Below are 27,765 nucleotides of genomic sequence, written 5' to 3' on the forward strand. Positions count from 1 at the left end.
GGTAGGGTTTCCCAGCTTAGGCGGGCCACCTGAACTGCAAAGTGCTGAGGAAACCCTGGGTTTCATTGTTGTTGTTTTTTTTCTAATAATCGTACGTTTTTGTATTAATCACATTGTACGAATTCATGCGAATTAGCCAACTCAGGAATAGTAATAGTATTAGTAAATAGTAAACTTTATCTTTTAACTATGTAGAAATCAAAAGTTACTTTAAAAAAAAGTTCACGAGTTTACATTTAACATTAGGGGTGGTCGATATGGGAAAATATCATATTACTATTGTTTTAGGACAAATCACGGTTTCATGATTTTATCACGGGGTTTTTTTCGTGTTGTTTTTAAAAAAATACTATTTTGCCATAACTGAGCCTTAATACAGCCATACTAATGCCCCCATTTAAAAATGCAGTCCTACAAACTAACAAAATATGTGCGGACTGTACACACACAGTACGCACACAGCAGCGCAAGCGCGAGAAAATTTTAAGACAGGATACTACACTACAAACAATTACACAAAGAAAATAGACAGCATTTCCACACACACTATCTTTTTTCTATTCTTTTTATTTTCACTTCTTTCAAAAACAGAAAGCTGTGGAGCATTTTCTTCACCATAAAGTTTGATTCCTGTTCTTTGTTTTCTTGTTGTTTGTTCTAAACTTTGTTTGCAATGGTGGATCGGCTACTTTCTTCACCAACCCAATTTTTTTTTTATGTACTGTAAATGTTGCGAATTTGTGCTGCCCTGGCGGCCTGGGAAGAGTAATAAGAATAAGAATTTGAATAAGAAATAATTTGTATTCCATATGTGTCGAACACGGGCATCTGCATGAAGCCGCGGTGACTTTGAAAGCTCAGCGGATGCGGAAAAAAGGTATACCCGCCTCAGTTTGTCGCGTACTTGATGTAGGCACGATACGACAATATTTCCAAAAAAGTCGATTGTGGAGACATTTTAATCGTTCACGATAAAATGCCGTAATATCGCACACCCCTAATTATCATGTAATCATATAATATTTGGCCTGCTGTCCAGGGGGAGGGCTCAGAGCTTGAATATTAGCCCTAACCCTGATTATTTCCAAATTTTAAACTGGGATAGATGTACACGCAGAGAGTGAGGTGATGGAGTGGAGAAGGGATGCTGCAAAAAACTGTCACAGGACAGAGGTGGGGGACAGCTAGACCTCTTTGGGCTGATTGGCTGGATTACAAGACCGCGGTCCTCCCGAACTTCGTTAAATAAACTTTTATATTTATAAATTAAGTTATTTGTTTCAATTTTTAAAACCTTACCCAAATATAAATTTACATGCTTTTATAGTTTTTTTTAATAACAGACTGAAATATCCAAACTGATTTGTACAGTATGTTATTACTGTACTTCTACTTTATTCTTACATTGTGTAGCTGAGTGGACATACTTTCCTACCTGACACTGATATTACAGCAAGAAAATAAATTATTTGCCTTTTGTTTTATTTTTCACCCGATGGCAATAACATCTGATCCTGCAGTATTTCACATTGGCTTAAACACAAGAGGACATGCACTGTGGAAATGAGATATCACCAGTCACAGACACTCAAAAATATGTCTATGAAACATGAATTTCTGCAACCTCCTTGGGGAAAACAAAGTCCCGTCCGAATAGGCTTATTTATTCAATCCATACAACCTTGTATTTACTCTAGTTAGGGCCAATAACCTACTTTCACAAATGCACTGTACTCTATAGCCGTGAAAGGAAGTAATATCTTGACAGCATGATTGGCGGATGAATCATGAACTAGTGGGCACTCTGCATGCAAGTATATTTTTAAAACACCATTTGAAACATTGAAATAAGATTCAGTGCAGAAAATGGACATTGTGATGCAGTAAGTTATTTGTAAAGCCTAAATGTATACATGTAGGCATGCATAGAGCATATAGTGATTGGCTAATTGGACCATTTATTTTACACTAGGAATCTTCAGTTTGTACACTAGAGGGTGCCCACAATTTTTGCCTGTGCGAAATGCATGACCTCGGCTGGAATGTCTTTATAAAAAAGAACCACTGTGTAAGTCTACAGGAAATTTGATTAAATATCATGATCTCCTTTCAAAAGATCATCTTTCATCAATGAGCTATTTGGAGTCAGTTCATGACCTGATTTCCTCTGCACTCATTATAATGGAATTATTTTATGAAGGTTTAACCTGTCTTAAACCAAAGCGTGCCTGTATACTTTAAAACTGAACAAATAAAATGGATGCTTTACATAGCACCCACCTGTAGATCTTGTATCTTGTAGAAAATCCTTGACGGTTCCTCTCCACAAATTCGGTGTACTCCTGTGAGTGGTGAAATGGACCCTTGTCAGAGAGAAGCCAGTCTAGTGGGCCAGCAGGACCTTCTTCGGTTATACTGCCAGAGCTTGTCAGCCAATAGTGGAGGCTGAAAGTTAACAGCACCAGCTCCCATAGAGCCATGAGGGAGCGGCACGAGGCTTCAACAGCACAGGTCACATATCTTCAGCACAGCACTGAAGATCAGCATGGTTTCAGCCACACAAATGGTCCCCTAAAAACACAAATGACAGCAGTAAGCACACAATCACCTTCACTTGTACATAGAGAAGCCGTTCCTATATTAAACGGACACGCACATACAGTGGCAATTAGTGGGAAACTTTAAGGAGTTTCCTTGAGGCCATGAAGGACTCCAGAGAGAGCTTGTCAACATCAGGAGGAAAGAAAAGTAAGATGATTCATTGTGGGAATAATATACTAATTGTCTGTAAGTGGAAAGTGTAATGTATTCGCATAAAACGTCTCTCTGAATGGTAATGAGTGTTTTAGTACTTCGGAGAAACAAAGTATCACCAAATTAACAGTAAAAAATGTAAGTGAAATAATAGGATTCTCCTGTGTTTTAGCATCATCCATGCAACGCTGATGTAATATGAAACTAAGTTCTCCCAGAAATTATGCTGCTTACATTAAATGAATAGTGCAAGTTCTGCTATCATATACAGTATGCATCCTTCTTAGGGATGCACCAAAATGAAAATTCTTGGCCGAAAGCGAAAAAGAAGAAACCAAGGGCGAAACACAGAAAGAAATTATGCCAATTATTAGTACCATTGCATTTATGGCTATGACTGTGTACTAACTTTACTAGGGGTGTGACGGATCACAAAACTCATGTTCGGATCACATTACAGTTTTGAGGCACGGATCAGATTATTTTTCGGATCAGCAAAAAAGGGGTGGGAAAAATCGAATAACGAATAAAGAAATTGCAAACATTTATAAAAAAGAATAAAGTTGCACATTAAGTAAGGTCTGAAATTAGCATTAGGTACAGAAATCAAATTAAATGAATCATAATACTGTCTTTTTTGTAAAAATTAAATATGATTATTTTTTCTAGAGCTTCAGAAGTGATTTTCTCTTTGTCTTGGGTTGTTTGATTAACATTAATGACACAGACTTAAGTAGGTTAATTGAGGTTACAGTCTCTTTAAGAGCAAATAAGCACAAACTGGTTTCTGACTGTAATATATACATACACACTTAAGACATAAACAAATGTTTTTATTAGAAAAAGAATACCGTGGAGATAATTTTGTTTGTATGTGACGCGTTAATAACAAAGATTTCTTGTTCGCTTGCTTTTTGAAACGCGTCTCTCTGTGTATGCACTACTTAGTGCACTTTAAACGCGCGCGCACACACAGGCTGAGGGCGAATTCTAAACGTTCCACATAAAAACATTACGTTGTTTTTCAGTGCTCTATTGAACAAATGTATGTTAATGGACTACAGTTTGAGACACAGTAGGGCAACTCTCTAAAAAGTTTACACATCAAGAGTTCTGATTTTTGAAGGGATCATCACGTCTGACTGGAGCTGGACGGGACACATTCAACCACATGTGGGTCTATTATTACAGAAAACTTTACTTTAGCGCCTTTTTGCGGTTAAATTGTTTAAAGGGACAGTAAGTAGGGTTTTAAGTGTTTTATTAATCAAAATCAATGTCTTTATTCATAAATATGCCCTTGTTGGTGTCAAATGACCTCTGCCAGTGATCTGACTTTTCTTTGTAAGCTTAGAATTTCTTCTTTTTACACACATTGAACGGGTAAGTCCAAGGAGGCTTCCATGTCGTTCCCCGTATTGATAAACTATAATAGCAGAGAGGGACAAAAAGCACTAGCCTACCAATGCGTTTTTATTCAGAGCACTTGAACCAGCTGAAACAGACAAGGAGATCAGTGATTGGATAACGGCTACCGTAGTTGCAACACGCATTTGGAAAAGCGAGGCGCTAGAGAGCACTGTTCGTTTGAATACAAAACACAATTTCACCACTAGATGGGGTAAATCCTACTTATTGTCCCTTTAAAATCACTGAATGCCATTTGCAAGCCTTTGAAACATGTGCAAATGATCAACTTTCCCTACATAAATTTGCGTATTATTCCGCGAATCGCATGCGAGCCAATCCGTGATCCGTACTGATTCACGACCTCGGGAGCTAGGGAACACCGCACACATGTCGCTTCAGGCAAGCATGTGCAGGTTGCGGTTTCTGTTTGCGTCATCACAATAATTTGGCTGTATTGTTTCAGTGATAAAAGTCTTTCGACCGAAGATGCTCTTTTTGGCCGAAAAGTTTTGTTGGCTGAATATTTGGTGCATCCCTAATCCTTCTGTTTATTTCCATGCAGTGACATTGTGGGAATGGTGACTAAAGGCTGTTAAGCTCCAAAAAATGACAAAAAGAAACATAAAAGCCCATTTGCATTTGGCGAGGAAAAGACACCACAGCCCTCAAATCTCATTTACATTTACATACATACATACATTGAAACGTGTCACAACATCCCACAACTAAGTTTGTCAATGTTGCTTAATGTCATCTGTTCTCGTGTGTCTTGTAACACCCTAAATTTAAATGTGCACAAATTTGACTTGACAGCTATGGCAGATGGAAAGATCTTCAGTAAATGAAGACTTCAGTTTCAGTCTGTTCTTCACACTAAGCCTTTGAATACTGCACATGAGTTACAGACCAAGGATATTTTATATGGTATACTTTTTATCGCAAAATGTGTCATTTTTGGATGGACTATACATTAAATCCAAAAACATTTAGCTTCCAGCCCAAACCACAACAAAAGATATGGTGTAAATGCAGGCATTTTATTTCAGTGGTAAACAGATGCCACGAGACTGGATGATAACGTTTTCAACATCTCTTTCAGCAGTTACTTCTCAGCGCTTGCTGGAGTCCCACCCCTTGTTCTAACCCTGTTATTATCTTCCATTTTTCCACCAAGTGCTGTCAATCATTTTCTGCTGCAGTGACCAAACCAGATGTTGGAAAAGAGGCTCATTACTGTATTCTGATGACAGTCTGTCAAGTCATGTGTGTTGCGTGACCATATGTGTGGGTGACATTCAAAAATCATCACACTTATGTGGGACAGAGTGTCAGTCGATAAATGAAAATACAAACTAATGTAAGGTATTTCAAAAGCATGCAATGCATATGCGTTAGATTACATGTGTCAATTTTATGAATCGTATTTAGACATATTAAAGCTAATTAGACAAATATAAAATATAATACAAATGTAAAACATCAAATTGTTGAAACAAATGAAATGATTGTGCATATTAAAGAAGCCTTATTATTATAGTTAAAGGAACACTGCACTTTTTTAAATCCGCTCTATGCATTTTCGGCATTTTTGTCAAACAGCGACCCCTAGAGTCGCTGAAGAATACTTGCAACTGTCGTAATTTCCCACTTTGGTACACCTCCGAAGATAATGAGCAGGTTTTCATACAAATATAAGGCTACTGCATAGTCTACTAAACTACAGATGATGGTAATAGGATAATAAGAAGTTTATTCCAAGTGTAGAGTGCATATAATAATTAAGTAACGCGTTTGCTGGCTTATAATGTTTTTACATGATTGCAGCTAAATCACAAGTAAACAGTCTATAGTCTATGTCTACTGTATAATTTCATTTGTGTTCTTGTAAACATTACAAAATGCCATGACAAAGTTAATTGTGTACGTTGCATTATTTCATAACATTGGTCGTTATAATGTCACTATACATGATTATTGCTATTTATCATAATAGTTTGCAAATTGTGCATGTTTACACTATTTACAACCTCTAGACTTATTAATGTCCTGATAATTATGTGAGATATTGACAACTGTTGTCATGATAATCGCATGACATACTACAAGCAAGCGCAACAACATACAACATAGACCGCAAACAAGTTTACAAAAAAAGATTTACTTACTAGTCCATCAACAAGATCGCCAGATCAGCATCCCATCCAGTGCTGTCTTTTAGCTCACGCCAACGAGTAAAAACCTGACCGAGTGGGACTCTTGTCCGGTTCCTAACGCGGTCAGATTCTCTTTTCCTTTTCCTACTGTCTTCCGAACGCGCTTTTTTAACTTTTAAATCGTTTAGCCTCACGTCTCAAATCCGTGCGTGCAGTTGTTGTTATAGGCTTGATCGACTTCATGCAGCGCTGCAAGAACCGACAGCCAGATGACGTCAAAGTGCCGTCTTGGATCATTCTCGCGGTACTTTGACGTCATCCGGCGGTCGGTTCTTGCAGCGCCACACGAAGTCGAACAAGCCTAACGTGTGTGACGTCGTTGCCGTAAAGCAAGTCGTGATTCTCGCGAGATTTGTCAGGGGCGGTTTTCTCAAGCTTGCATTGCTGGTTTTGCTAGCGGTGTCCTCCCCGAGCTTCAACAGGAGGATGATTCGTCCTACTATGACTTTGTTTACCACCGAAATAACTTTGAAGCTGTTATATTAAGGTAAAATAACTGCATAGTGTGTCTTTAAAAAAAGATGCTCATTTCCCAGCTCCCCTAGAGTTAAACATTTGATTTTTACCTTTTTTGGAATCAATTCAGCCAATCTCTGTGTCTGGCGGTACTACTTTTAGCATAGCTTAGCATAATTCATTGAATCTGGTTAGACCATTAGCATCGCGAGATTAAAAATAAACAAATATTTTCCTATTTAAAAACTTGACTCTTCTGTACGTGTACTAAGACAGACGGAAAATTAAAAGTTGGGATTTTCTACGCCAAAATGGCTATGAACTATACTCTCATTCTGCTGTAATACTGTAATCAAGGACTTTGCTGCTGTACCATGACTGCAGGAGGCGTAATGATATTACGCAGTGCCATATTACGCAGTGCCCGAAAATAGTCCGCTGCTATTGAAAGTTACCAAGGGGACTGACTACTTCTGGGTGCTGTGTAATATCATAGCCCCTGCTGCAGCCATAGTACAATTAAATTGCAACTTTAATTTTCAATCGGTCTTAGTACAGGATGTAACTACAGAAGAGTCAAGTTTTAAATAGGAAAAATATTGAAACTCTTTGGTTATTTTTTGAGCGCAATGCTAATAGTCAGATTCAATGAATTATGCTAAGCTATGCTAATAGTGGTAGCGCCAGACCCGGAGATCGGCTGAATGGATTCCAAAATGGTACCAATCAAATGCTTAACTTAGGGGAGCTGGAAAATGAACATATTTTCAAAAAAAGTGGAGTGTCCCTTTAATGCAATAGGTATCATGAAATAACAATGAACAATATAGCATTTAATAAGCTTAGGTAACGTTAATTTCAGCATTTACTAATGCATATTTAAAATAAAAAGCTGTATCTGTTAACATCAGTTAATATCAGTTAACATGAACAACGTTGGCATTAACAAAGATTAATAAATGCTGTAAAACTATATTGCCTATAATAGTTAATTAATGTTAACAAATACAACCACATTGTAAAGTGTTACTTTTTTATACTAACTCATTTATTTCAGTGCAAATATCAAGTCATTGATATGTAAATGTGATATTAAAGGTGTCCTTGAAGCATAGTGCTAAAGTAGCAACCCCAAGGTCATATGCTTGATTACATTAAAACCCATAAATTAATCTAATGTATAGGACCTTGCTTCATTGTTTTGCATAATAGCATCTCCTAAAAGCCATGAATATGAAAACACTATTAAAAGTCAACCTGTAGCTTTCACTCCTGTGTGGTCTTTCTTGTGCAGAGTGCCTGAGGGATCTGTACGGTTATGTATGTAACATGCTGATAAGCACATCTGTAAAGACATGAATACAAGCCCAATCCGGGCTACAACGCTTTCTGCCGTGATTACAGCAAGGCTTTTCTGCGTGCCATCTAATTCTTCAACGCAGACATCCGTACTTCTCCATGCATATTGATGAGGAAGTCTCGGTGGAACACAGTAACCACTCAGTAGGGATTCTACAATGCATTGCACTTTAGCGCCACAGTGCACCGCAAAAAGCCTCTTTCAAATACCACAATCTCTACATTTTCAACAGCAATTCTTTTCACTTGCTATTTTCCCGCCCTGAGTAACAAGCACTTTTGTTCAAAATCACTGTTTACACTTCTCCAGAGAGCAAAGCGTTGTTGTACATATCTCTAGTTTTTTCACTTTCAATTTTTTATTTATTTATTTTCATTTATTCTTCTAGATTGTAGCTGTATTTGGCAGTTGACTACGTAAAAAAAGTGATGAAAATGTATGTAATATAAATATTAAGGGCACAGCAAATCTTTGAGGTGAGAGCAGTTTCGTTCTTTATACATAGCAAATAGCAAACTAATTGCTTTTATGTCTGTACTTTACCCCAATCTCTGTAATTAAAATTCTCTGAGATACAACTTGAAACCTTGAGTTTACAGGCAACCTAGATCCCGACCTGTTGTATAGCCCTCATACACTGAATATATAAACACGCATTGAGAGCACTGTTTGTTTAAAAGCAATTTGCTGCTAAAATCACATTACCTGCACACACCCACACCAATAACAAGATTTTGGTTATTATTTGCAGGATTAATATCAGATGTGTGCCATTCTCTATTTATACGTGCATCATCACTACTTTATGCTCAAAAACAACACACTTATAATTATAATACTTAAAAAGTTCTGTTTAACAAGTCCACCCTGAACTATTTGTAAAACAAATAAAAAATCTAGCCTGAGAGAAAGATTTATTTTTTGTAGACTTCTTTTTATATACTGAACAGAAAGCATGCTTGAAATAGTCTTTTTATAACAGGTACGACTTTATGTTGATAAAGGCACTTGGCACTTTTCTGTGAAGGTGCTTAGAAACTGTTTAATGTAAAGTGACATTACTAAAACAACTTTTGGCATGACGTCTAGAGACGATTGAGGTCTAGAGATTTTTAAAGTGCACCTATTTCATTGCTAAAAAACTACTTCATTTTGTGTATTTGGTGTGTCTGCGTGGTTTATGGTTAAAAAACGTACTTATTTTGTACAAAACTCATCGCTGTGTCCCTGTTTGGCCAGGTAATCTGTATGTTGTTATTGTGAAAGGTATTATACATTTGACATCAGGCGAAAATGTGACCCCCCCTTACCATGTTTGAAAGATTCGTTCACAATGCAATGCTGACAGGAGTTAACTTACAGGCTGAGTGCGAAGCGTGAGGAATTATGATAATGTCGGTTTTCTCAACATCCCCAATACCAGGAAGTAAATCTGTGTGTTTGTTGTAGTTCAAGAAAAGAGATTTACGTTGGAGACAATAACTCGCGTCATCGTTTACTTAGGGGTATGTACCTTTTGCATATCGTTAACATACTAATACACACGTACACACCAAACGAAATGTTAAATCGTGAATCGGACAATTGGTGCTCTTTAAAGAAGTCCTACTTTGTATTAGGTTTCTAACTACTACTGTATGTGACCCTGGACGACAAAACCAGTCATAAGGGTCCATTTGACATTGAGATGTATACATCATCTAAATAAATTAGCTTTCCATTGATGTATAGATTTGTAGGATAGGACAATACTTGGCTGAACAATTTGTAAATCTGGAATTTGAGGGTGTAATAAAAATCTAAATATTAAGAAAATCTCCATTAAAATTGTCCAAATGAAGTCCTTAGCAACCAGGGATGGGCACGAATGTGGCATCCATGATCGATTATGAAAACGATGCTCATGTGGGTTATTTATTTGTGCTTATGGCGGCATTGGGTGTCTGGTAGTGTTACAAGCACCTGTGGTAGGAAAGACTGGGTCTGGAGACGCGTGATTGACGTCGTGTTGAGCTACGCAGATGGGCGTATGACATCAGTAACGTTAGGTTACATGATTCAAAAACAAACAGATAATTCCACGCATCCGCGCCGCGGCAACCAGTCGATCCGCGCAATGCGCGGCAACCCGCCGATCCTGTGAAGCCGGCCACACCTCAAATCACTGAGGCACTATTGTTTAAAAGGAAGCCGATTTTCGGAAATACAGTCAGTCAGGTGCAAAATGTACTGTACAGCTCCATCAAAAGTTCAATGGTTATCATCTCATATTTAAAGGAATAGTCTACTCATTTTCAATATTAAAATATGTTATTAACTTAACTAAGAATTGTTGATACATCCCTCTATCATCTGTGTGCGTGCACGTAAGCGCTGGAGCGCGCTGCAATGCTTCGATAGCATTTAGCTTAGCCCCATTCATTCAATGGTACCAATCAGAGATAAAGTTATGAGAGGGAGAAGGGGAGCGGACTTTTCAGGCGAGTCGAAGTACTCCCAAAAGTGCTATTACGCCATAAAATATAGTTCCTCTTTTAAATCCGCTTAGAAAAGCGCTATGTTTTATTTGTACCACCAAACTTGCTCGTATAACTACTCGTCTTAAATAGGAAAAACGTTGATGTGTTTGGTCACTTCTAACTTTATCTCTGATTGGTACCATTGAATGAATGGGGCTAAGCTAAATGCTATCGAAGCGTCGCAGCGCGCTCCAGCGCTTACGTGCACGCACACAGATGATAGAGGGATGTATCAACAATTCTTAGTTAAGGTAATAACATATTTTAATATTGAAAATGAGTAGACTATTCCTTTAAACATCAAATGCCAAGAGATACGAGAGAGCCATACGAGCATTAACATTACATCTTGACTGAGGTAAGGTAAGAGGACGACACAACACAGCTAATTGCTAAAATGACAGCAAAAGACTTAAAGCTGCTTAATGTTATGAAGCTTATGCTTTGACTGGATGTGTTGTAAGGTGTAAGGTGTTATGGTGCCCATACACAACGGAAGTTAAACTTTCTGTACATAACTTAGTTGAAAACTTAGTTGAAGTCTTGCATTTTTTGCAGATAGATGCACGTTGTATAATACATTTATGTTGTATAAAGGCTTAATATTATGTAGAGTGCGTCATGCTTCAGTAAAATGCTTCAGTTTGTGTTTATTAACTTCACTTCATCATCCAGCTATTCCTGGTGGTTTCTGTTAAAAACATTTAATTCCTTAATAATCTAATATGTGTTCATTGTTCTGTCATATTTTCTTTAAAATTAAGTTTTATTTGAGTGTTTTTAATAAAAATATTTTCATTTTCACCATGACGTGTACGCCCTGCCCCTTTGATTGCCCCGCCCCCAGTTAATTGAGTACTCGTTCTTCAGACCTATGGATTAGAGGTCTTCTCGGGTCCAAAGAAATGTACCCGACCCGATATGACCCGAATCACTTCATACCCGAACCCGACGTGCATAAATAAAAAATTTTTAAAGAAAGACCCGACCGAGACAAACCCGAGAAAATTAGACCCGAGTCCGACCCGAACTAGTGAAACATTTTTTTAACCCGACTGGAACCGAATGTAAACAGCACTGACGTGTGTGCATTCTGCAGACCCACGCGCAGCAGTCAGACAGAAAGAAACTCCGGTGGCCTTGCAACCAATTTGGCGAGCTGCTCCATTCGTTTTACTTTGTTATCTGACGACGACACCAACGTAACCGCTAAAATGTACATTTATAATTGACTGACATGTTTGTCTTAATGAAAATGAACCTTCCGACAACCACACACTGTCGCAAGCGCTCTTGGCAAACAGATGAGAGGTTTGAAAAGGACATTGATGCACAAAGGCGAGAGAGTTCGGGTCTTCTCGGGTCCGTTCAGAAAAAACACATTCATTTTTAAATTACCCGAGACCCGATGCCGCTATTATTGTACCCGACCCGTGTCCGCGGCACATGTGAAACTTTTAGACCCGAACCCGATCGGGTCTCGGGTCGGACCTCGGGTTTTCGGATCTAAGTGGACCCGGGAAGACCTCTACTATGGATTCATCTAAATGAAAAAATTATATAAATGCACATCCCTATTAGCAACTACATCCACTGACAAAGTTTTGATGTATTTACAGTAGAAAATTTACTAAATATCTTCATGGAACCTGAACCTTGCATATTTTTGGCATAAAAGAAAAAATCTATAATTTTGACTCATACAATGTATTTTTGGCTTTTGCTTGGTTTTGTGGTACAAGGTCAGATATGTAGTTACATAATATATTGTATTTGCCCTATCTGCATGTTATTACACTCTTGACTCTATCCCTAAAACCTACCTTGAGCAACACACATGTATACAATTAGTACAATGTGATGACTGTTATGTGATCTAAGTGCACAGTAGTTAAAGACACCTTACTGTATAAAATGGGACCAACTGATGTACATTACATTTGTATTTATGCATGCGGCAGACACTTTAATCCAAAGCGATTTACAGTGCATTACAAGGCCTACATTGTATCAGTTTGTGTGTTCACTAGGAATCAAATATCTGACCCTTTGGGCTGCTAACGCAATGCTCTACCAGTTGGGTTACAGGAACACCCTATAAGATATCCACGTCTACAGAAACCGTGATGCAAAATGCCTATGTTTGGGATGAACAGAGACACCAAAAATGTGGAGGGGAGCGACACAGTAAATAAGGATAATTAAGAAATGAAATAAGTCAGCATTAGAGAAATTAAGCAAAGCCTGGGGGAAGAAAAGAATAAAAAATAAATATTTTCCGAGAACATTATTATTCAGAGCTATGTTAGATTAAAAACATACCCCAGCAGAACTTTTATAAAAAATGGGTGTATTTTTTAAGCCTTTTGTTCAGAGAAATTATGTACACTGTGTTGCATGATCATCTTGGCCTTGCTACATGACACACAATTTTTCATTTAAACTAGATGTTGCAAGAGTATTTGTATCACAACCTGCAGGGCTTCCAATAGCTATGCAAACATTCACATTGTAATTTGTCATGTAAATGGTGACTATGACAAGGTCCTGTGTATTACCCTAAAGGGACGAACGATTTTAAACCTACAATCTATGAATGCTGCCTAGTAATAAGAGAGGAACAGTTCATACAAATGCCTGTCTAATCGACAAAAAGACAATCTAGCGGTCTGTTCAGTGAGCACATTGACTAACCATATTCATTAAGAAGCGGCGAGACTTTTAGATTACAGACTGAGAATGTGATTGCGGGGGTTTATAAATAACTGAATGCAAACGAATGGCAAAAGAATGTCAGAAAAACAAAGAACTTATTCTTTGAGACATTAGTCACTGCAGCCCATTCTTGCAATGAAAATGAACATCTATACGTGGTAATTAAATTGAGAGACTTGAAGACTGCAGGTGCTCAGAATTACCAGCATAAAACTGCGTCACGATTTTCTTCAGAAATGCATTTAACAGTGAAGTCTTTTACAAGCTTCTGCAGGTGCACTTAACTTGACTTCTCACATCATTTTCTCAAAGCTTCACTGTGGAGATGTCATTTAAGTATAATTAATGGAAAGTTGCCTGTTGAATTGAACTCAACTGGTCTGACTCAAAATGCGGCTTGAACTTCACTGAGAAAATCATAAGTATGCACCACAAGGGACACTGTCAACTCCCTGTATTCGTTTCAAACTTTGTTTTTCAGAAATTAAAATTGCTTTTTTTCAGGAAGAGAATAATGAGTCACCCTGCTACAAACTCAAAACATTATATTCTTACTTAATTTATACCTGCACTCAAACAAAAAGCTCTTTGGGTGAACATTATTAAATCACGAACAGTGGTTCCACATGTTTGACTCACGCTTTCTTAACATGAAATTAACATGTAAGCTCTACTCAACTACTTCATGTAGATAGAGGGATGCACCGAAAGGAATAAAATGAAAAACTCAGCTGAAAGCCGAATACCGAAAATTTTTTATTTTATTTTTCATTTTCCTTTCGTTTAATTATTTTGCCAATTTTCTCACCATTGCACAAGTTACATTTTCAGAATGTCCTTATTTTACATTATTTAACACAGATTTTTTTACATTCTGTCATTATAGGCATTATCTGACATGTTAAAAACTGTTCAATTTACATTCAACCACATAAATAGTCTTGGCTAAACAGATATTAATCCGATCTTCTATTACCGCAAAATGCAAATAACCAATTCATTACTTAAGAAACTTGCAACGACACGCAGCACTGTATGTTGGACAGCGGAAGTGCGCTATGTGCACGGTCAAGCACAAAGAGAAGGAGAGAGAGATGACGGCAAGATTAATATATTAAACAAGATTTCTCGTTTAATATAAGCGTGTTTGTCATTGTATGACTTTACTGGTTCTAGGAAGTTTTTATTACATACTGCTGACGCTCTTCGTGTTACATTCGTGCTTGTGCATTCAGCAGACAAATACTCATCAACACCGCCGTGTCTTTCTCATACACTGCATGGTGTTCAGGATGTCTTGATTTTTCAAAATGATAAATAAAACTTATAGTTTGTGTAATTCATTTGGCTTATTCACATTCGGTGCATCCCTAAATATGACTTAATCAAGTTTACTTAAAGCAACACTATGTAGGTTTTTTTTTACCTTTAAATAATTTCTCTAAAATTATTTCAGTGATAGAACAACTTTTAACTGGACAAATTGTACTGTTGCTGCAACCTGAGCAGCCTCCTAGCTGGTACAAGCACACTCTGAAAGTGGCGGTGGAGGGTAGAGCACACAGCCCCGCCCCTCCCCCTGCCTGCAGAAGAGTGTCTGATACTAGGAACTGTTGCGCTTTTTAACCACATGGGGGAGCTGTAAGTCATTTTTACATGGAAACTACATAGTGTTGCTTTAACATGAAAAAAATGCTTTATGTAGACAAAGCCTGCAGGGTTCCCACACCTTAGTTAATTTCAAATTCAAGGACCTTTCAAGGACTTTCCATAATAAATGGAAAGTCTATAATAAAAACCCTGTTGATGTTGTGCCCTGCTAAAGACCGCGGCAGCACAAGCAAACACACCCCAAAAAAAACAGCCTAAGTTACTGTCTAGAAACATTTACAAACTGTATCCAGTAACGTTAGTGATGCAGGTTGTCTCGTAACCCGCGGGGCGGGTAAAGTTGTCACTTTATTGCGGAGCGGGTCATTAAAAACATGTATGTTGCGTGCAATACCCCATAGTCTTTATTAAATATTTGGGAATGTTTATTTTCATATTTTATTAGGTTCTTTTAGGTTTCATATTTTTGATAAGGTTAAATTATAGGCTATGTAGCAACGTAACTTGATATCACTTTTGGGCTTACGTCACGAAAGCGCCAAGTAGCTTCCGTTGCCAGCCACAAAAAAAAATAAACAGAGAAATAAAATTGAAGATGACAGACGAGGTGCAAGAGATATTAAGGTCTGAATTTGTCGGTAGATAATACAGACTTTGTTTTGTAAATGTTAAAAATGTTTATCATTATACTATGACAATGCTGGTTTCTATGGTTCATAACTTAAGCATATTGTTGCCAGTTTACATGGCGATGTAATCTAATGGTTGTTTCCAAGCACTTTTAGGCTGAAATCAAGCCTGTTTTCATTTACATTACACATGCGTAGTATGTCTATTTTAATGGTCACAGGGCAGGTTGGAAAAATAGGTACAGTGGTGTGTGGCGGGCCAAATTTTTCATAAGAGTGGGACCTGCGGGTTGAAAAAAAATCCTGACCCGCACATCACCAGTACCTATCCAGTATGATAAGAGGGGGGCAGTTGGAAAATGTACATTGCTAAAGATATGGTCCCCATATATACTGTGGAAAAAAAGTTAAAAACTTGTTTTGAACAATTTCTTTGCAATCTGCAGAATGATTTTTCAGTAGGGGGGAAAATCGATTTAAATCGTAAATTGGATTTTTTTTTTTTAAATTGGGGATTTTTATTTTGGGCCACATCGCCCACCCCTACCTTCACTACACAGGGAATAATATGCATTTTTTTTTCCAGAAAACTTCTTGCCTAAAATAAATTCAAGCACTTTCAATTTATCTATGTATATTTTCAAAAACTTCACAGGTCCTTGAATATTTTACCCAAGATTCAAAAACTTTCAAGGATTTCAAGGACCTGTGGGAGCCCTGAGCATGACTAAATAAAGTAAACCCAACAAGATTAACAAATAAAAACAATTAGTTTGAATCACTCTTAACTTTTATTAAACAATGCCCACTGACATCAAGGTCAGAATCAAAAGCTAATCATGGCATTAACAAATATAATGCCTTCAGATCAACCAACATTCAAAAATAACTTTTACAGTAAAGACGAAAAAACACAACATTATAATAAACATTAATAATTGTCTCCTCCTTATTTCATCTTTTTCAGCACTTAATTACTACATTTACTCTCATTATTCAGTCCCATGCAAAGCATGCTGGGAGCTGAAAATCTCCTGCCTGACTAAAAATTAGCATGTTTACAATAAGTGAACTGAATAATGAGCCAAATGTATTATTTTAAATATTTGAGCTACTAGACAGAATCATGTTCTTTCAAAATTAAAACATTGCATTAAAGTGATACTCCAGACACAAAATTTCACCACGACTCACACTCAAGCAATCCAAGATACACATGTCCATCATCTTTCAGACAAGCACATTTGGAGTTATTTTAGTAAATGTCCTTGCTCTTCCAAATTTATAATGGTAGAAAACAGGGATCACGAAACAACTTCTGACTTTGAAGACCAGAAATGTGCATCCATTCTTAACAGATCTCTTTAAGGGGTTAATAAAGGTCTTTTGCGGGTAATCAATGTGATTTTGTAAGAAAATATCCACATTTTAAACTTAATAAACTATAATAACTAGCAGTAAAGACACCATTTTGTCACTGTGCAACGTACCTATGGCAACCAACGCTCACTACTCTAAAACTCTCTCATGAATCGAGTCTAAAATGGCGTCGTTACCGGAAGCGAGTTATTACAGTTAATAAAGTTTGATATATGAATACGATTATAAAGACATTTACTAAAATAACTCCAAATGTGTTCATCTGAAAGTCGATTGACATGTGTATCTCAAATTGCTTGAGGGTGAGTAAATAATAGGGTGATTTTGAAATGTGGCTGGAGTATCGCTTTAAGCCTAGTTAAGAAAGCTAAATAATCGTTTAAATAAAGTGAACAGCATCAAAAGTCTTATTTTTGGAGTGTGTATGAAAATTATGTTGCCTTATGTTGCCCCTGGTTCAACTGGTGCTACATTGCCATCTACAATTTCATCTAAGCAGCATTTTTCAGCATCTCCTAGGATTTAACCTTGGATTACAAAAGCCAACCTAAAGTGGTTTTGAGGCTGAGATGATGAGATTTGGGAACTCTCAAACTTGAGTTCTCAAAGGCATATCAGTCAGTCATGTTCAGAGGACAGACTCAAGTGCACGCTTTGGACTCAGGGCATCTGTTCAGTTCTTTCGTATAAAACCTGTGCAAATGCACCTAGGTTTGGCCTACCGCTGGAAGCATGCAAATGTAGCTGTGTTTTTGATATGCTTCCCGCTCTAAATCCGTGTCTGTAGGGTTAGGATTAGGATGGAAGTTTGCTTGGCTGTTTGCATGAGCGTGCATCTGAAGTGAGAGTTGAAGTGGAGGTTATACCGCTGTTTACAACCGGATCCCATTATTTGTAATTCCGGTTCTTTCAGGTTTCAAGACATCCCTCAAACCACAAAGTCTGAGACAGGAACTGAAAAACTTCACTTCTGCTTCACTTTCGCTGACTGAGCTTTTACTACTAATTAGCCAAGTTATTCACTAACCCTTGACAGTCAACTTTGTCTTTCATTGTGTGCCTAAGGTAAGAGGCTTCTTAGTGAAATAATCTGCCTGCATGGATAAGTATTTATCAATGTTTCATTTTAAGACAAAGGGAGGTGCACAAAGAGATGTGTGGTGGTGAGTAATCTATCAAAGAGAATGTTTCAGCACGTAGATAATAGAACAAATATGAAATACTGAGCTTGATTTTCAATGAATAACGCCGAAAGAATTGTAGAAAAGGCTGACAGCTATTGTGTTGGATTTTAAACGCAAAATCAAACATTCTCTCTAATCATGCCGTCATGAGAAATGGACCTCTGAGAGATGACAACCCATGAAACAAAAAATAATTGTTAGATTCTAGATGAAACACTGAGCATCAGACAATGTTTATCTGACATTGTAAATGACCTTGTATATATGCAGGAAATTACTTACCTACAGCAATCTCTTTGTTACTTGTTACTGTTATTGTGTAACTTTTAGAAGGATCTTTTGACAGAAATGGAATAAAATACATATAACAATATAATCAGTGGTGTATAAAGACTAGGGTTGTGCCGATAGTATCGTGTATCGACGATCGACAGACATATCGCCAATAGTGGGTTTTCATGACGATAGTTGCCGATAGATATTATGATCATCACAACCTGATCTCACGAATTTCCGTGGCATAGTCACGGAATTTTTTGCTAATTTTTCCGTAGCATTTTCACGGATCTCCGCATTTTTCCGTGGCCCTGCTACGGACTGTCTTTTTCCGTGGCATTCTCACGGATTGGTTACTCAACTGTTTTGTCCTATTTTCTTACCATTTTCGCCTTGTTTAGGGTTAGATTTACATGAAATGACATCCCTACCCAAACCCAACTCTAACCCCAACGCCAGGCGACAATTGTTTAAAGTTTAGAAAATATAAAAATAAATCAGAAAAAATAGTATAAACCAATACTTAAAGTGACGTACTAATGCAAACACCAAATCTAACCCTAAACCGAAGCGAAAATGGTTTGAAAACAGGAAAAAGCAGTTGAGTAACCAATCCGTGAGATTGCCACGGAAAAAGACAGTACTTAGCAGGGCCACGGAAAAATTAGCACAAAATTCCGTGACTATCCCACGGAACTTTGTGAGATCATGTTGATCATCATCATAGTTTCACATTAGCATGCACATTGCATGCTTTTCCTCGCATGAGATGGTTTGTGGGCTTCACTTTGCACTAGAGAGCTTGTAAACCGTGCGGATTCCTTCTCGCACGCACCTGGATTAAATATGCGTCTTTGACTCTTGTTTGGACCTGAATGTGCGCGGCCGTGACTCCTTCTAGCACCTGAACTTGTAATGCGCATGACTCTGACTATTCCTTGCACATGAGCTTGTAATACGTGCAGCTCTGACATTTCCTTGCACTAGTGAGGTTGTTAACGCGCAGAGGGTTAAAACGAGCGAGTGTGTGTTGTTCCCGCTCCTTGAAACGCAGGAATTTAATGACGCGCTTGGATTAATGGCATCAGTTTTAAGAAGATTGCTGTTATGACGGTGTTGCCCTTGCTTCTTTTTTGTCCACCAACCACGTGAATGATCATAAATGAGTAAGAAATGAACAAATAAATAAATGAGTAAACTACTGCCCCGATACCTTTGTTGTGTCGTCATTTATTGCATTTTGCCCAACAATAAAAAAGTCTTTACATAATGAGCTGGGTTGTTTTTATTACCTTAAAAAGAGCCCTTATAACTACATACATCGCCGGTCCCCTTACATGGAAGTCACCATTTGGACTGCCAGGTTTCTACAGTAGCCCTAAATGGACAAACTTGTCTATAGAGCGTGTTTTGTCACTACATTGTCTCAGACGACGACATGTTTGTCCGGTGGCACCTACTGTAGCTTCACTATGCGTTTCGAAAGTGAGGGTTGAACTGTGGACTGAGCCGTTGTTTGCAATTCACAGTCTCACCACTAGATGCTGCTAAAAATCTACACAGTGGACCTTTAATTTTTATCAGATTTATTAAAGACAGCTGGGCGATTAGCTTTACCGATTCTTTCCGATAATGTACAAAAAAATTTGGAGTTAGGAACTGCGGGAGGAGTGAGTCACCAGTCAACACTTTATATAACACTGACTGGATAACTTATTATTCACTACATGTTCTTGTCGCTTATACAATACGCACTTACGAGCCTGTTTCCAACATAACACAGAAGTCTTACTTACCGCATGCAACTCATGACCCGTTTAGGACTTTTCAATGAAATCCAGCGTTAAACAAACACACACGCAAACACTTAACAAACTACTTAGCGTCCTCAGTTCTCGCTCTCCCGCATGGGCGTGGTTTTCCAGGAGAATTGCCCATAAAAAGAAGTGATATGTATAGCTTACCCCAGAAACGTCAGCCGGACCCGTATTTTAAAAAAACTTTTCGAAACTTGTACAAACCCTGGCGAAGTGCATTCGGTACAGAAATACTCTGTAACACGTCCAACTGCTTTTTTGACACTTTGCATTTGTTTAGCATGAGAAAACCAACTCTTAAACTGTGTTAATACAACCCCCAAGGCGTCAAAATCTGAAGCATGTTCAAACACCTTCAGCGTCAGTATGAAGACGCGAAGGGTGCCCCTATGCGTCACTATATCGACGAAATGGGAACTCCGTTACTTTCATGCTAATCCCTCAGCGTCGGATATAGACGAAAGGGAATCCCGGAAGGTGATGCTGTCACGTTATGCGACGATCGGCAGGATCATGCCGCTTTTGGACGGTAACTACTCAATTTTTGTTCCAAATTTTTTAACATTGTCGCTTGGGGTTAGAACGACTTTCTGTTACATAAAATTACATCATAACCCAAACCCAACTCTAACCCTAACCCCAGGCAACAATGGTTTAAAAATCTGAAGACAAAAAGTATAAACCAATACAGACATCCTAACCCAAACCCGAACTCTAACCCCAAGCAACAGTAGCTTAAAAATCTGAAGACAAAAAGTATAAACAAACTGACATCCACACCCCAAGTCTAACCCCAACCCCAAGCGACAATGGTTTAAAAATTGGAAAAAATTGAGTAGTTAATGTCCAGAAGCGGCATGATCCTGCCGATCGTCGCATAACGTGACGGCATCACCTTCCGGGATTCCCTTTCGTCTATATCCGACGCTGAGGGATTAGCATGAAAGCAACGGAGTTCCCATTTCGTCGATATAGTGTTGCATAGGGGCACCCTTTGCATCTTCATACTGACGCTGAAGGCGTTTGAACATGCTTCAGATTTTGACGCCTTGGGAAGTGAAAATGTGTTGGTTAATAAGTCAGAATGCAAGAAATACCGTTGAACCCCCCCCACCTTCTTTAAAGGTTTCTGTTAAATGTATAAATTAAATGTAATTAATTAGGTAATGTTGTGAAATACTTCACATTTCAAATAGAGAGTGATGCGGTCGCGATGCCCACACAAGGCAATGCGCTCTTTTTTTTTGGACTGGCAGGCAGTTGATAATATGTAACTTTTCAGAATGCAGCATCGATCACATTTTCCACATGGTTTTAGATGCGAAATGTGAGCCGTCCTTTATGCAAATAAATGTGGCTGCCAGAGTGTTGGTGAGTAAACATTACATTTAGTATCTATCACATAATGCTTCTGAGAGCACAATGCCTTTATGGGCATAACGCACATTTTATTAGGCTTTAAAAATGCTTTTCAGTTTACATATCTAGAGTACAGTAATTGCTATTTTTATATAAATATATAAATCAGGGTCATTAGAATACAAAACTATACTTATAAAGCTTCTGATCTTTAAGCGGACATGAACAGCAAAGTGGTTCACAAATATAATTATTTGTTTGTTTGATCCATTATCATAAACCCATATTTTATGATTTTGATTAATCATCCAGTTTACATAGCTGTGGCTAATAAAGTCAGGTCATATGTATGGAATGTGTAAAGGTTTATAGTTGATCAAATTAATTAACCATGACCATTAAACAAAGGGGTTCATTCCATTAAAATGTCTGTTAGTTCGAATAAAACCCAACAAAGAATTGATTACAGGTTAGATGTAATAAAACCAAGACGCTGCTTTAATTGCTGTTTTAATTATTGCGCTCTTGATCGTAAAGTTCTCACTTTTACATTTTTATTTGGCCACAGATCAGCCTAAAGCCTAAAAGCAGTATGGGGAGAAAGCAGCAATTAATCTCGGCAAACCACACAAGGTCTTCTTTTTAAAAATGGGCTGCCAGTACAGTACAGCGAGAAACTTAAGAGTCTCATCATCAAACAAAGGCTATTATGAGTTGGCAATGACAGTGAGGAAATATATCAAACTAAACTGATTTTACATTTAAACCTGTGAATTGCTTTGCAAATGAAAAGAAATCAGTGAAATCCAAATCTGACGCCTTCGAGTTTTTTATGTGTCACTCACAAGATGTACTCTTTTCGTCATTACGATGCTAACCTTTAAGCAGTTTTGCTTGTTCGCATACCTCGTATTGTTTGTCATTTTGTACAAGCATAAAGGTTTTTGTTTGCCTAGTTGAAAGGTGCCATGTCACATCTTTACTTTGTTTTCAACCGCGTACTCCTGAGGGCCTCTTTGTTTTCGAGCTTTAATCAGTGAGCCGATGTCTTTTCACACGTTTGTCTCGCGGAAAGCCTCTGCGTCGGGATGGATCCGACTCATTATCATAAAATAATGGGCTACGGCTCACCGTCGTAAAGCTCCGATCTGGCTCGGGCCTGTCTGCTTGCTATATGTTCGACCCATCAGTCCACAGTGTGAAATTTCTGACGTGCTGGAATTGCTGCAGAAGGGCATTCGCGCATGAGTCATTCATTAATTTGAGGACTTGTTAGGGAGCCACTTTACCTGCAGACAGTCATTTGTAGAAAAAAGGCTCCATTGAGGCATATTCACTAGAGTAGGAGAGGTATTTTGTTGGCTCTCACCGGTCCTCATCCGTGGCTGTATCGCACATTAGTATAGGATGAATGAGCCATTGAGCTAACACAATGTTGGATGCTGATGCTAGCGCGTGTGTGTATGTGTGCACTAAAAGGTCCTTTTGTCTTTTATGTGGCCGCCGAATGCTCTAAATGGTGTTTTTAGAAATGGCAAAACCGTGCCAGCAGATAGCAATGATGAGAGACAGCTTGGATACAGAAGAGCTCACGCACACACCGAGCCAGACCCTTCATACAGGGAAATGTGAACACAGCATTCAACTTGTCACTGTTGTTGTCCCAGTGGCTTTTTCTGCAAAGCATCCACTGTGCAGTCTAACAGCTCTCACACAGAGAGAATAAACTGAGCAATAACTAACATGAAAAGTTTATGTGCCTCCATGAACCACAGTAGAAAATGCATTTTCTAAAAACAACAAGCTTGATGTGTAGTAAGTCACCGGGTACATTGCCTGTTATACAGTACTCGCCAAAAATATCACAATTTAAGAAAATTGCACAAAAGTGTATGTTCTTTTCAAATAGTCAGCATGACTCCATTAAGCGACCAAGGACACAAACTATAACAATAAATAGAAAGTTTTAAAAAAATGCTATACAGGCTAAATCATACTAATTCAACAAAATAATGCCAAAAACACTGACAATCTAATTTACAATGAATTAGTTTGTTGGCCTTTGTTTGATCACTGTGAATTAGTTTGTTGACATTTGGCTCAATAAGAATTAGCAATAAGGGAATGACTATGAAGTCCACAACTATTTAACAACAAAACATTTAACGCTCTCTTTGGGATCACTTTTAGAACTTGATTGATAAACAATACAAAATGTACAGAGGAAATCAAAATCCATTGGAATTTGTGCATTTAAAATGTGCAAGCTTATGGCAGGAGGTTGTTATCACAGAAATAAGCCCCTAATCAGGTTGTTTTACACTGCAGGGACTTATTTTACAATAACAACCTGCTGCCTATGCATTATCCCGCTTATTAAAAAGCTATTTACCTCATAAGTCAAGTAAGGAGCGTAAAAATTTATTTGAAATATTTTATTTGCTCATTTTAACGAATACAGACCTTCCAGAAGAAAAACACGTTTACTTTTGGTTTTAGGATAAGACAAGACGGTCAAATGTCATGAACATAATATTTGGTTTAATCATTTGTAAATACAAATGTTAGGACATAAAGAGTTTGGTTCCAAAACGCAATAAATCCATTTTGACAAATTTCTGCAAAAACGTGTTTTCTATACCAAGAAAGTGACAAGATAAAAAACACTATTTTCTTTTACAAACTTTCACATAGCATCTTTAGGTTATAATAACATAAAAAATTCAAATCCATGATTTGATTTTCAAAGATTTATTATAAAAACAAATTAGTTTTTCACAAAATGCAATAAATCCATGACAAGTTTATTCAAAATGCAATAAATCTATTGAATCAATATATTAATGTGCATTCATCTTTGCCATGTTATATTGATTTAGTTGACTAGTGGTTTACACTGATTTAAAAAATAAACATTAATGGCATTAACCAAAACACTTACTTTGTGTTTTTTTTTTCACAACAATCAGCTGTGAATGTTTTGGTCATGCTCGATTTTCTTTGGCTTCGCGTAAAATAAAAGTTTTTCATAAGATCCCCTGGGGTCAGTGTGTTAGCATGAGAGAAGCTTGCTGTCGTGGGAACAATCAACCGGCATTTTTCGTCTCCTAAGTGCCTCTCACGTAAATTATAAACCACAGGTTTATCAATGCCATTAAAGTATTATTTTGTTTCTGTTTGTTTGTTGATCACGAAGTACAAGATGAGGAAAACTAGGATTTCGTGTACTCATCGCGCTGCCATTGTGCTGTAATTTGTGGAGCGGATTTATTGCATTCTGCAGAAAAGGATGAGTGGCGTTTATTGTGTTTTGTGAAAAAAGGGAGAAAGGTGACAGAATAACACGGCGGATATTGTATTAATATTGTATAATACTTTTATATACTGACCTGATATAATACTGATTTTGGCAGTAACAAATTTTTTTTAAAAGAACATTTTTGTCTGATCACTGACAGATGATGGGAAACTTATTTGGAAACAATGGTCTTTTGGTCATTTTAGTTCAGCTTAAATTCATCCGCTTAAGCTGACAAAAAGTATTAAAAATATTAAGTTATCATTAAGAATTCAAATATTAATAATGGACTGTAAATGTTTCATAGTTCAATTCAGACTAGTGTGACATCATACACAAGCGCTAGACTTTTTGTTACACGGACTGAATCAGAATAATGTTGAGCACTGAGCCTGCTGTGGGTGTGAAGAGGTGTGTAACACAGCACCACTTCAGTTTTGCCTTTTACTGCTCTCTCCATTGGCCAGAGAAAAGGGGGTTTGCAGGCACAGTGGTCCCAACTCTATTCAATACAGCTACAGAATGTCTTCATCAGATCCTTCACTCTTCCACTGATGTCTTGTGAAGTAGTGTCCATATATATTATTACTAAATATTGCTTCAGGTATATGTACTTATTGCTTTCAGGAACTGTTACATTTTAAAACAATTAAGACCAAGGTACAGTCTATTGACCAACCTTGACATATAGACATATAGCAGTAGCCTATATTAGTAGCTGATCGACTGGGCTGTAAACTTGATAGATTTTGAATATAAGCGTACAGTAGCAGTGAAGACTATATGAATGATGAATTTCAGTTAATGACCCATTACTGAAAACAAGGTTAACGGATAAAGTGAATTACTGTGTGTGTGTGTGTGTGTGTGTGTGTGTGTGTAGAGATAGAGAGAGAGAGAGAGAGAGAGAGAGAGAGAGAGAGAGAGAGAGAGAGAGAGAGAGAGAGGGGATATATATATATGATCAATTATATTGCCACAGAGTAACTACAAATATCTTGATTAACCTTTAGTTATGTCTGCGTGCGTGCGTGCGTGTGAGAGAGAGAGAGAGAGAGAGAGAGAGAGAGAGAGAGAGAGAGAGAGAGAGAGAGAGGAGAGAGAGAGAGAGAGAGAGAGAGAGAGAGAGAGAGAGAGAGAGTTAAGCAACACATGGCACAGCTCAGTAGGACATAAATACGTGAATGGTGTTGAGAGATCACAGCTGCAGCTCGTGCATGTAGTGATGCTCATCATTCATAACAACACTCGGGTCACATTTGTTCAAAGTTGTCCCGTACAAGTCAAAAAATACATTTGAAAACCGTGTAAAAAAACACAACTCACCACAACGCAGACCAGTGTTCAAACTTCACAACGTCCCATTCTTTGTTTTTTACAGAGCAGTTTGTTTTTCATCGACTATTTAACCGGCATCGACGTTAAACCTTCGTAAGTAATGAAAATGTTCGCGTAAAGACAAAATGGACGAAAGGTCGGTCAGCACCTCCACATTTCAACCGGCGCTACTTCGCTATAGTCCACTGGCGAACTTCGGTAACAAATCAATCCCATTATAAGACGAAGCCGAGGTTATCCGTCCGGTGCTGAAATGTTCCTGGAGGCGAATATAATAAGCGCTAAATCAAACGACGTCTTTCCGATTATATATCCTTATCCTAAACACCACAGAAAATTAAAACAGACCGCGGCTATCGGTTAAAGTGCGCGCCTCAGTTCAACATCCGCCAACAGACTGCGACACTGCGCGGCTCCTCGCTGTCTATTGAAAGTGCCAATGGATATTCCTTTATAAAGTCAGCAGCATCACATAGCTCTGCTTGACCCTCCTACTCCGCATCGTTGTCCGTGTATGTGCGTGTGCCTATGTGTGTGTGAGACACAGAGCCAAATTTCAATGGATAGATGCTGGCAGACACCCGGCACTCTCTCTCTCTCACCCATTCACATGTTTTAAACACAAGCAGCCCTCTGTAATGGCTTTTCGGGGGATATGCATAAAACCCTAGACGAGCCAGGAATGACAACTACGTTAAATCTGTCCTACCTCAAAAACGACTTTAAACCACTGTGGTAGCTTAAAGTAATACTACTGCAGCACAGAAACAGAAAGTCATGCCCACTGGGTCAACAGGTCAGAGCCAGTCACTGATCTTTGCGCCCACACTGTATTTACGCATTTGGCAGATGCTTTATTTTTCGTTTCAAACTATACATTTATAGTTAGTAGATGTTTAGCTGTGCTTTTACAATATATACAAAAGCAATGCTTTTTCAACTAAGCTACATGAAAAGAGGTATTGCAAACCTGTTCTCTAGATGAGATTCATTTTGTACAAAAAGTAGGAATTTTAATGGAAAATTTCTTGGTTCGTTTTAATGTTATGTGTATGGGTTATGTGAACTGTGTGCAGCATTTTGGGAGCATTTTGGGAGCTCTTGTGTATGTTTAGTAAGACTACAAATCATACCTCTAATTTCAGCATGTGACATTAATATAAAAATTTTAACATTTGTGAATAAGATAAAGACATTTTCCCAGCAGTAGTTCAATACAGCCATGCTTTAATGTGTATTCAGATAAGGAATCACTTTCAATAGCGTCAAAATATTGGTTAAACCCACAAAGTGACTGCAGTCAGAATGGCTCTCTAACCATGCACAAATGCGGCACAAATCCATTACAGAGGCTGACCAAATAAAATTGTGAGTCTTCTGGCGATCTGAGGAAACATAGATCATTCGCGTTTGTGTTATCAGGAAAATATTGTGATGTATTAGTTA

At 37.9% G+C, this 27,765-nt stretch overlaps 1 protein-coding gene across 1 annotated transcript in view; it reads right to left on the reverse strand.

Moving 5' to 3' along the window:
* The window catches only part of brinp3a.2 (bone morphogenetic protein/retinoic acid inducible neural-specific 3a, tandem duplicate 2), a 55,880-nt gene extending 28,976 nt beyond the window's left edge, over positions 1 to 26,904 (reverse strand). Inside the window, exons 1-2 of the mRNA XM_055213479.2 lie at positions 26,308 to 26,904; positions 2,281 to 2,571 (exon numbers count right to left, since the gene is read on the reverse strand). Coding sequence (XP_055069454.1) covers positions 2,281 to 2,480 — 200 coding nt within the window. The 5' untranslated portion in view covers positions 2,481 to 2,571; positions 26,308 to 26,904. The remainder of the gene's footprint in view (positions 1 to 2,280; positions 2,572 to 26,307) is intronic.
* Between the last annotated feature and the right edge of the window lie 861 nt (positions 26,905 to 27,765).

The sequence above is a fragment of the Misgurnus anguillicaudatus genome, chromosome 8 (assembly GCF_027580225.2).
Source record: "Misgurnus anguillicaudatus chromosome 8, ASM2758022v2, whole genome shotgun sequence".
In the NCBI taxonomy this organism is placed as follows: Eukaryota; Metazoa; Chordata; class Actinopteri; order Cypriniformes; family Cobitidae; genus Misgurnus; species Misgurnus anguillicaudatus.